General features: G+C 51.6%; 1 protein-coding gene across 1 annotated transcript in view; it reads right to left on the bottom strand.

The window, feature by feature from the left end:
• Window positions 1-12,167, bottom strand: part of MEGF8 (multiple EGF like domains 8) — a 399,920-nt gene that overhangs the window by 189,217 nt on the left and 198,536 nt on the right. The window contains exon 26 of the mRNA XM_086933057.1: window positions 6,373-6,587. Within this exon, the coding sequence (XP_086789183.1) occupies window positions 6,373-6,587 (215 nt within the window). The remainder of the gene's footprint in view (window positions 1-6,372; window positions 6,588-12,167) is intronic.

The raw sequence follows: 12,167 nt of genomic DNA, 5'->3' as shown, positions 1-12,167 counted from the left end.
CAGACACCTCCCAAGAAAAAGAGCGGTAGGGTTAAGGCTGCGCCTTCCCCCTTGCCCAAGGTCGTGGATCAGGTCTCAGAGGAGGCTGACCTACAGGAATTGAGGGAAACTGAGCCTAGGGAGTTCGAACTTGATCAAGTTGAATTCTTGGGTTCAGGGGGACCCTCAAGGGAAGACCTGGGGAAGGACCAGTTAGACTGCCCTTCTCTTGAACCCCTCAGACAGCAGGCTGCTGCTGAGGCTGCTGGGAACGCCACAGGTACCCACAAGGTATACTGGGAAGATGGACTCCTGTACACTGAGTCAAGAGACCCCAAGCCTGGCATGACCAGGAGGCTGGTTGTACCCTTGTCTCAGCGTGGTTTCCTACTTACCTTGGCCCACGAGATTCCCTTAGCAGGTCACTTAGGCCAGACGAAAACGTGGGACAGGCTTGTCTCACACTTTCACTGGCCTCATATGAACGAAGATACAAAGGAGTTTTGCCGCTCCTGTGTCACTTGCCAAGCCAGTGGTAAGTCAGGTGGCACGACAAAGGCCCCCCTTATACCAATGCCTTTGGTGGGGGTGCCCTTTGAACGGGTGGGGATCGACATCGTCGGTCCCATGGAACCACCAACAGCATCAGGGCACAAGTTTATACTGGTGGTAGTGGATCATGCCACCAGGTATCCTGAAGCTATTCCCCTTAGGACCACTACAGCACCTGTTGTGGCAAGAGCCCTAGTTGGAGTATTCTCCAGAGTGGGCTTCCCTAAGGAGGTCGTCTCCGACAGAGGTGCAAACTTTATGTCGAGCTACTTAACTGCTATGTGGAAGGAATGTGGTGTCAACTACAAGTTCACCACACCCTATCATCCACAATGCAATGGGCTTGTTGAGAGATTCAACAGGACCCTCAAAGGGATGATTCATGGACTACCTGAAAAGCTTCGGCGTAGATGGGACGTCCTGATCCCCTGCCTTTTATTCGCTTACAGAGAAGTCCCACAGAAGGGGGTTGGCTACAGCCCTTTTGAACTTTTGTACGGGCATCCTGTGAGAGGACCCCTATGTTTGGTGAAGGAAGGATGGGAGAGACCTCTCGAAAAGCCTGCTGCCAACATAGTGGACTATGTGCTTGGCCTCCGCTCGCGGATGGCTGAATACATGGAGAAGGCATCTGAAAACCTTAAGGCCAGCCAAGAACTCGAAAAAGCTTGGCATGACCAAAAGGCTGTCTTGACTGTTTACCAGCCCGGACAGAAGGTGTGGGTGTTGGAGCCAGTGGCCCCAGCAGCACTCAAGGACAAATGGTCCGGGCCCTACACCATCCTGGAGAAAAAGGGAGAGGTCACCTACCTGGTCGACCTGGGAACTCCCCGGAGCCCCCACAGGGTGCTTCATGTCAACAGGCTCAAGGCATATGTCGACAGGAAGGACATGAGTTTGCTCATGGCCCTAGATGAGGGACAGGAAGAGGAGAGTGACCCTCTCCCCGACCTGCTCACTCAGAATCCTGACGATGGATCGGTCGATGGTGTTGTCTTTTGTGGCAGCCTCTCCGAACATCAACAGAAAGACTGTAAACAGGTTCTTCAGTCTTTCAGACATATGTTCTCTCTAACACCCAGTCAGACCGATTGGTGCACCCATGAGGTTGACACTGGTGACAGCTTGCCCGTCAAGAGTAAAATCTACCGGCAGCCTGATCACGTTAGAGACTGCATCAAGAGTGAAGTGCAGAAAATGTTGGAGCTGGGAGTCATTGAACCCTCGGATAGCCCTTGGGCTAGTCCCGTAGTTCTAGTGCCGAAACCTCACACCCAGGGCGGTAAGAAAGAGATGAGGTTCTGCGTAGACTACAGGGGTCTCAATGCAGTCACTAAGACTGACGCCCACCCAATACCAAGGGCAGACGAGCTTATCGATAGATTGGCTTCGGCCAACTACCCAAGTACGTTTGACCTGACAGCTGGGTATTGGCAAATCAGGTTAGCTGAGGACGCCAAGCCTAAGACCGCATTTTCTACCCCTGGTGGGCATTATCAGTTCGTGGTGATGCCCTTTGGTCTGAAAAATGCACCTGCCACCTTCCAAAGGTTGGTGAATCAAGTCCTTACTGGGCTGGATGACTTCTGTGCGGCGTATCTAGACGATATTGCCGTCTTTAGCTCCACCTGGGAGGATCACCTGGTCCACCTGCGGAAAGCGTTAGAGGCTCTGCAAGCAGCAGGCCTCACTATCAAGGCCACCAAGTGCCAGATAGGGCAGACACAGGTTGTATACCTGGGCCACCTTGTAGGTGGAGGCCAGGTTCAGCCACTGGAGAGCAAAATACAGTCAATCAGGGACTGGGCTCCTCCAACCACCCAGACTCAGGTTCGAGCTTTCTTGGGCCTGACTGGATACTACCGGAAGTTTGTCAGGAACTATGGTTCCATCGTGACACCATTAAACGAACTGACAAGCAAGAAAATGTCAAAAAAGGTTCAGTGGACAGCGAGCTGTCAAAAAGCATTCGATGACCTAAAGCAGGCCATGTGCACAGCACCTATCCTCAAGAGTCCAGACTACTCTAAACCATTCATTGTCCAAACAGATGCTTCTGAGTTGGGTGTGGGAGCTGTTCTTTCTCAACTGAATTTTGATGGTCAAGACCAGCCCATTGCTTTTATAAGCAGAAGGCTGACCCCTAGAGAGAAGAATTGGTCAGCTATTGAGAGGGAGGCCTTTGCTGTGGTTTGGGCCCTGAAGAAGCTGAGGCCATACTTGTTTGGCACTCACTTCAAGATTCAGACCGACCATAAGCCCCTCTTGTGGCTAAATCAGATGAAGGGTGAAAACCCCAAACTGCTTAGGTGGTCCATTTCCCTACAGGGGATGGACTTTACAGTGGAACATAGACCTGGTACTGATCATGGCAATGCCGATGGGCTCTCCAGATATTTCCACTTAGAACAAGAAGACTCACCTGGTCAAGGTTAGCTTATTGTTCCGACGTTTGGGGGGGGTCATGTAGGAGAGTAGGGTCTGCAATCCTATGATCACCCAGATTTTTTGCTTTTGTTTCACTGGTTTACGACTTTCTCTGGCTGTGGGCCTGCCAATCAGACCCACAGCCTGGCTGTTCTCTTTCTAAATTACGATATATACCCTAGGTGCATTTACCAATTGGTACTGGGCCACCTTATCAGACCCCGTAACGCAGGGCATAGGTGTACCCAGGGCCGCCAGGGGCTGCAGCATGTATTATGCCACCCCTGGCTGGCCTCCTAAATTTGACACAACTGGCTGCATGACAGCTGGGGCAAAGTCGTGTAATCACCCTTTGCTTTAGGTATAGTAGCTCTATATCTAACCATACAATGGACACCCGAGCTCCTATCAGTCACTCCTATGGCAGGCCTTGACAATCCTGAAGGCAGAGTGCGTGGGCTCGTGTGAACTAGGTTCTGGCCCGAGCCGAGCCCGGTTGCAGCTTGCGGAATCAAGACCCAATGGCTGTTCCATGATAACGCGTACCACATCGGTAACTTTGGTGTCGCGTTATCCAGGCATGTCGAGTAAGGTGTCATACGAATCGGGATGCTGCCCTCTCACCAATTCTGGCGACGAGGTTAGCATTCCACCCTTCTAGATGGACACGACATGTACGTAACTGTGAACCCCGGTTAAAGTTAACTAAAGCCTCAGCTCCACAAAATGGATGCTGCCACCACAGACACGAGTCTGACCTCCTGCTGCTGGGAGTCCTTCCAGCGAGGAGCACTTGGACAAAGGGTTTCCTGTCGAGGGCGGTGTTCGCACCGTCCCAGACAGGGTTTGTGTATTCTGGGTAGGTAGGGCTTTTGCGAGAAGGTGACTGCGGAGTGGCACCCCGGTGCTCACTACGCATCTGCCGGTCAGAACCAGTTCCAGGGGCACCAGCCCTGGCCTGGGGAAAGTCCGGCAGGGGAGAGGGGTGTAACTACCCCCCTTCCTGGTCCCACCCTTAGGGCAGGACCTAGTCATGTACCCACCCCTTTCTTTAGAATAAAGGCCGGAGCGGGGACCCTTCCAAATTAGATCATCTTTGAATCAAGAACTACTTTCTACGAAAGGACATTCGAGACTCTTCTCAAGATTTCTCCCTTGTGACTAAGGAGTAGTCACCCTGCATCAGCGGGCACCATCTAAGAACTCTGCGGTTTGCTGTAAGTCCTTCCTCAAGGAATCCGACGGCCCAGCTCGACGAGAACCGGCTTCCCTGGCACCTCTGACCTCTACCCACGTCATCAGCTCAGCTGTGATCTGTGGGTGCGACAAGACCTCGAGGGACCGGCCATCATCAGAACCTGCACGCTCTTAACCAGCACGACCATCGAAGCAATTCTCTGGTGAGTGCTCTGGGGTCCGAGAAGCCCCGACCCTGAGCCGCTCCAGCACAGAAGTGCAGTCTCCCAGCATCTCCACGATCTGCGTGGGGCCCTTCTGCTCGCTGCTCAGCACGTTGTCTGGTCGCTAGCCGCTGGCTTGTGCCCTTCCTTGACGACGACCGACAAACAACTCTGCTGGTCTGGTTGCTCCAGATCGGCCCTTGCTCCCTTTTCCGAGAGGAGCACCCCGGACCCTCCTGGTCCATTCAAGACGCCATCTTAGGCCTACCACGTGGCCCTGAGATCTGCCAAGGCTTGTTGCCCCAATCCTGGGCCCAGCGACGCCGACAGCATCATCCTTCGTGGGACAGCTCGCACCTCCATCCTGGTCGCCGACAACGCCTCCTGGTCCGTGAGACTGCAGAGCCTAGCGTCGCCCACTCACCTGGTCGAGGTGACGGCCAACCGGTGCCCTCCTGGTACCCTCTGACTACTGGCTAGTAGTACGAACTTGGTACCCTCTGCTTTCAGGTATCAACGATCTCTGATCCAGGCTTGGATCTCTACGAACTATTCATCACTGGTCGCCGGCCAGCAACTCCTTTTCTTCCGGCTCCTGGCTCGTCAGCGAAGACCCCCGACGCCTGTAAGACTTGTGCAGCCGCAGCCCTCGTGGCTAGGTAACTTCGGCATTTCGGTGCCTGCATAGCCTCCTTACTCTAGGGTCCTGAGTCCCTCGCTTCCGACTTGCCTTATCGGGTCCGCCCGAGACCACTAAACTTTCCGTGTCTCCGGACACTTGTTTTAATTGTGCACTTGAAGTATTTTCCTAAGAGATTTGGTTTGTGCTTAGTACCCTGTCCTCATAAAGAGTACAGGGCTGTTGTGATTCTTAATAAATATACTGTTTATTTTCATAACACTTGTGTGGTGTCCTTTCACTTGGTGTTCAAGGGGTATGTGATGGTATAACAGCTGGCTTAACACGCCCTCTCGAGTCTTTAGCCTTAGACTGCTCGTACCCACGCTACTAGGATAGCTGGTCTATAGGTTGACTTACAACTAAACACCATAAGGGTCGTTTGGAACGATACATAGCGGTCGCTAGAATAGCGAACGCTGCATATCGGGCCAACTTCTCACAGAAGTCACATGACGCCTTCGATAAACAAGCAGTTAATCCGTTTCATGGCACAAACAGCAAAAAAAAGTAAAAGGCACAAGCCAAACAGCTATTTTTTAATTCCTGAATTTGTAAAGCAGTAAACGGTACATAGGAGTGATTACAAACATTAAGGGTAGTGACCTCTTAAGCTCTACAAATTTTAGAGTGGACTCCAACCTGCAGGATTTACCAAGATGTGTAGGATTGTTTCAGAGTCCAGCTTTTCGAAGAAAACCTCATCTGAACAGTATCGCTGGGGCCTCCTCGCAGCTCTGAGCCTTTTCTTTCTGGCCAAACCTCTCAAATGATAAAGCATGGATCCTCGCTAGCGCCACTTAGATGTGAAGTCCAAAGAGGCTCCCTTCAGCCAATGTCCTTTTTATTAGATATAAGCAAACCTCTGCCTAGTTTGCTGGAATCCTGAGGACAGGCGTGTACTTCCATGCAGAAGACACAGTATTTGCTCTTTGAAGAGTGACTGAGTCAAGACTCCAGGGCCGTGGAAATCCTCATGGAGGAGCTTGCGGGGTAGAGGCGATATAGTTGGTCTGAAGACTGTACCACTTGCCGATATGCCACCAACTCGGACCAGGATACCAACAGAGCGCCATAATAAACTGCAGCAAGGTGACATGATTATTTGTATTTGAAAACAATGGGGCAACTTTTGATGGCAAAACATATAAGGATGGGCAAACTAACGGACTGCATCTTCTGTCCGCTCTAGCACTATCGTACCAGATGGAAATTACAGCGCTGGGTATAGAGAGCAGATTAGCAGCTGCTAGGACCACTAGTCACATTTACGCTGTCGCATGTCCTCTCTCACGGACTGGCATTCACCAGTCATTCAGGACAAACCCTCCTTACCTGATTGCAGACTCCTCTTCCCTGCTGTATCGAGCAGTCCCCGGGGCAGATCTCAATAGCACAGCTGGGCCCAGCATAGCCCTTCTTGCACACGCAGCGGCCGTTCAGGCACTCCTGGTTGGGGTAGCAGCCAGGGAGGCATCGGTGCACTGTGTAAGTGGCATTAAAACCAGCCACATCAGTGGAGTTCGCTTCATAGTAGACCACGAGCAGCCCTGTAGAGTAACAGAGGAGTGTTAGGATGTGTGCAACACTACTGTCATTGCGTTAAAAGCCAGGGTAGGGCAACACCAGCTGTGGGCCATACCCTACAAAAATAGAAAGCATATTACACTCCAAGACACACACAAACAGGCCTTCAAATCAGAAGACACAATCCTACACACATCAACTTTCACCTCGAAAAGATCAGCGACCGCAACACCACCACCCTCGTGGACAACCTCGCCAACCTCGGACTTAAACAACTCGTCACTTCCCCCACCCACATCGCAGGTCACACACTCGACCCCATCTTCACATCCAGCAACCATGTCTCCTTCAGCCACACTACGGACCTCCTCTGGACTGACCACAGCTGCGTTCACTTCACCTACAACAAACCAAAACCCACCATCCACCTCCAACCTACCCTGCAAAGGAACTGGAACAAAATCACCACGGACCAAATCTCCGCATCGCTCCTTCAACACACCCCAGCCCCCTCTTCCAACGCTAACGAAGCCGCCGCTAACCTCACCCTATGGTTATCCAACACCGCTAACACCTTAGCACCACTGAAAAAACGTCAAAACAAACCTGGCAGCAAGAAGGCCTCATGGTTCAACGATGATCTCAAGAAGTCCAAGAAACTCTGCCGCTCCCTTGAAAAGGCCTGGAAAAAAGACCCAACCACCAGCACCAAGGACGCCTTCAAAAACGCCACCCGCACTCACCACCAACTAATCCGAAAAGCCAAGAAAACAGCATTCAAGGATCGACTCGACAACAACGCTCACAACAGCAAGGAACTTTTCAACATCGTCAAGGAATTTTCCAATCCCTCGGCCAACTCCAACGACATCACCCCCTCTCAAACCCTCTGCGACTCCCTAGCCTCATTTTTCCACAACAAGATTGCAGACATCCACAACAGCTTCGACAACCAACCCGGAAACCAACCCACCCTACCATCTGCTGATCATCTTCCCCCCGTGAACACCCTTAACGACTGGAACCCAATCTCCACTGAGGACACTATCCGCCTGATGAACTCCATCCACTCAGGATCCCCCACAGACCCATGTCCTCACCACATCTTCAACAAAGCAGACTTCGTTATAGCACCGCACCTCCGAGACGTCATCAACTGCTCCTTCAACTCCGCCACCTTCCCGGAAGACTGGAAACACGCTGAACTCACCGCCCTTCTGAAAAAACCCACAGCGGACCCCACCGAACTCAAAAATTACCGCCCCATCTCGCTTCTCCCATTCCCGGCCAAAGTCATCGAGAAAGCTGTCAACAACCAGCTCGCCGCCTTCCTCGAAGCCAACAAATCCCTCGACCCCTCACAATCTGGCTTTCGAGCAAAACACAGCACTGAGACCGCCCTCATCGCAGCAACAGACGACATTCGTACTCTACTGGACAATGGAGACACAGTCGCCCTCATCCTCCTCGACCTCTCTGCAGCATTCGACACAGTCTGCCACAACACCCTCCTACAACGCCTCAATAACATCGGAATCCAAGGAAAAGCACTTGAATGGATCACCTCGTTCCTCACCGGAAGAACCCAGAGAGTCCGCCTCCCACCATTCAAGTCGGAGGCCTCTGAAGTCATCTGCGGCGTACCACAAGGATCCTCACTCAGTCCCACCCTCTTCAACGTATACATGAGCCCCCTCGCGGCCATCGCACGCCAACACAACCTCAACATCATCTCGTACGTGGATGACACTCAACTGATCCTTTCCCTCACCAATGACCCCAGCACCGCCAAAACCAACCTACACGAAGGAATGAAAGAAGTTGCCGAATGGATGAAACAAAGCCGTCTGAAACTGAACTCAGACAAAACAGAAGTCCTCATCTTAGGTACATCCCCCTCTGCATGGGATGACTCCTGGTGCCCGGAAGCCCTCGGAAAAGCACCCATCCCGACTGACCACGCACGGAACCTAGGCGTCATCCTGGATTCATCACTCTCAATGAACAGACAAGTCAGCGCCGTATCCTCTTCCTGCTTCAACATTCTTCGCATGCTCAGAAAAACATTTCGCTGGATTCCCTCAGAAACAAGGAAAATAGTCACCCACGCTCTGGTCACGAGCCGACTGGACTACGGAAACACCCTCTACGCAGGTACTACCGCAAAACTCCAGAAGAAACTCCAACGAATCCAAAACGCCTCAGCCAGACTCATATTAGACATCCCACGCAACGATCACATCTCTGGTCACCTTAAAGACCTCCACTGGCTACCCGTCAATAAGAGGATCACTTTCCGACTGCTTACCCACGCACACAAATCACTCTACGACATCGGTCCAGAATGCCTCAACTCACGACTGTCCTTCTACACCCCCTCCCGCCAACTACGTTCTTCCAGCCAAGCCCTCGCCACTGTACCTCGCATCAACAAGACCACCATGGGAGGCAGATCCTTTTCATACCTGGCTGCTAAAACATGGAACTCTCTCCCCGCTTACCTTCGCCTTACCCAGAACCACCTAGCATTCAGAAAGCAACTTAAAACGTGGATATTTGACAAGTAATTCTCCTCCCCTTCCTAAGCGCCTTGAAACCCTCCGGGTATGTAGTGCGCTATATAAATCCTCTGACTTGACTTGACTTGAATCCACACACCAAGAAACAAACACAAAGGCTACAGCAAACAAAGAGCATGTTAGATAATTACACAAACACACAGGCTGTCTCAAACACAAACATACAGGTCATTTCTAGAAGAGACAGGTAAAAATGAAAGAACAGAGTACACAGATGATGCACACATATACTGCATATACACTGTCCGGTGCAAACCACACAACCCATCCTGCCATCAATGACGACTTAAGACACCGCATAATTCTGTCTGTCACTGAACTGTTTTGGAGATATTCATCTTTCCTGTCCATTTCCATACAGGGAAATGAAAGGGAAGCAGCTGCAGTTTGGAGCAGAGGGTCACCGAGTCCAGAACACATTTTTCACCATCAAACATTGAGCCTGCGGCACAGCGCGTCACCTGTGCGGCACAGCGCGTCACCTGTGCGGCACAGCGCGTCACCTGTGCGGCACAGCGCGTCACCTGTGCGGCACAGCGCGTCACCTGTGCGGCACAGCGCGTCACCTGTGCGGCACAGCGCGTCACCTGTGCGGCACAGCGCGTCACCTGTGCGGCACAGCGCGTCACCTGTGCGGCACAGCGCGTCATCGGTGCGGCACAGCAGGTCAACGGTGCGGCACAGCGGGTCATCGGTGCGGCAAAGCAGGTCCCCTCCTGCTCACAGGCAACACATTCACAGATGATGGGGATTCATGAGACTATCGCAGCCACCCGCACGAGGAGTGCATAAGGCACAGTAGCAGGCATGTCATCAGTGTGCCTGTTAACCTCTCCCTGTGCTGCAATGTATTGTTCCTGGGTTCTCCGCACAGGAGCATCTGCCTGCTACTGAACTGTGTTCAAAGATGCTGTTTCTCTCCTATAGTCTCCTATTTGTTTGGTAAAATCTCTTCAACCAACAACATATGGAGAATCAAAGCCTGCCTCAAAACATTTAAAACAGATGTCCAACTACTAAATACCACAAAGAATTAATTACTCCTGTTTGCCACCAATGGCAATAATTCTGTGGGTCAGTCATGGATTCACCTCAGAACTGGCAGAAGAGGCCAAATCCCCCAGATTCACCCTCGACTCCAACCTTTGAAGGAAAACAATGACAAGAAAACCAAAACAGCCGGGTTCTAACTCTTGCCTTAAACTCCAACGCAACAAATGTAGTGTCAGGTAACAGCTCTATATCCCCCTCATTAGAAACTGAAAGAACAGAAATTCAGTCCTGTTCCTTATCGCCCCAGAGTCATCATTGCACTCCGCTTGTGGTGGGGATTCGGCACAGCCAAGAAATCACAGATTACAAATGACGGGGGAGGTGGCACAAAGCACAAGTTACTTGCCTTCGGTAACGATATATCTGTAAGAAACAGTAGTTAGTATTAGATTCCTTACCTTAGAATATCCCCAGGCGTCAGACTGGATCCGGAAAATTTTGCGTAGCAGTACCCCTGCGTGTCGGTAGGTGTAGTCTGTGGCTCCACGTCAGTCTTCTGCGTCGTCGTTGGCGTCGGGATGACGTCGGAGTACTTAGACGCCGCCCTCGCGCGCTGACGTCAGTTCTTATACACAGATTTTCCGCGCCAAAAAACACAGAGCCATGATAAAACCCAACACTGGTGCCATGAAACTAGGGCCCTGAAAGGGGATGACCTTAACCCTAGATATCGGTTCACAGAATGGGGAGGATGGGTGGGCGGTAAGGAATCTAATACTAACTACTGTTTCTTACAGATATATTGTTACCGAAGGTAAGTAACTTGTGTATCTGAAAGAAACCGTTTAGTATTATATTCCTTACCTTAGAATAGATACCCCAGCAATAACAACCCCGGTGGTGAGTCTGCGAACCAATGATCACACCAGAAAGTCCTGGAGAACAGAACAGCCAAAAAAGCCATCTCTCCGGACTCGGCTGTCCAGGCAGTAGTGTCTAGCGAACGTGTGCAGCGAGGCCCACGTAGCTACCTAACAGATGTCCTGCAAGGGGACTCCACGACCCAAGGCAATGGTAGCCGCTATGGCCAGAGTGGAATGGGCACGTAGCCCCACAGGAGGCTTCTTTTTAGCCAAAGAATAACAAGCATTGATGCACAAGACAACCCATCGGGAAATGGTTCGTTTGTGCACCTCCCGTCCCTTCTTAGCGCCCACGTAAACAACAAAGAGTTGGTCATCCACCCGGAACTGGTGTGTGCGATCCAGATAGTATGAGAGCACACGTTTTGGGTCCAGGCGGTGGAGCCTCTCTTCCTCTTTCGAGGGATGCGGAGGCGGAAAGAAGGTGGGCAAGGTGATGGACTGCCCGATGTGGAAGGCTATGACTACCTTCGGCAGGAAAGAGGGTTTTGTCCGCAACACATCTTGTCCAGATGGACAGAAAGGAAAGGAGGTTTAGAGGAAAGAGCCTGGAGCTCACTCACTCTCCTGGCAGAGGTGATGGCAACCAGGAAAGCAGTCTTAAGTGTAAGAAGATGGAGAGGACAGTTATCAAGCAGCTCAAAGAAGCGCACATCAGGTAAGTCAGAACCAGGTTCAAGTCCCACTGAGGCATCACGAAAGGAACAGGGGGGGAACATATGAGTGAAGCCCTTCAAGAATCTATTAATAATCGGGGACTTGAACAAAGAAGGCTGATCAGGCAGTCTTAAGAAGGCGGAAAGGTAGCCCTTGATAGTGCCCAGAGCAGAGCCCTGCTGGGCAAGAGAAAGAAGGAAGAGGAGAACCTCAGAAAGATGTGCAGAGAGTGGATCCACAGCATTTGCTGTGCACCATGCCACAAATTTGTTCCACCTGCAGGCGTATGCCGATTTTGTGGAGGGACGCCTGGCTGCCAGAATAACATCACAGACTTCAGGAGGCAAGTCAATGACCTCAACTGCCGCCGCTCAATCTCCGCGCATGGAGGTGGAGGCTGGACAGGTTCGGGTGGAGAACCGTCCCCTGCTGCTGCAACAGAAGGTTCTAC

Source organism: Lissotriton vulgaris, chromosome 7 (genome assembly GCF_964263255.1).
Source record: "Lissotriton vulgaris chromosome 7, aLisVul1.2, whole genome shotgun sequence".
NCBI classification, from domain to species: domain Eukaryota; kingdom Metazoa; phylum Chordata; class Amphibia; order Caudata; family Salamandridae; genus Lissotriton; species Lissotriton vulgaris.
The sequence above is the reverse complement of the archived record's forward strand: the minus strand, read 5'-3'. Positions and strand labels throughout refer to the sequence as shown.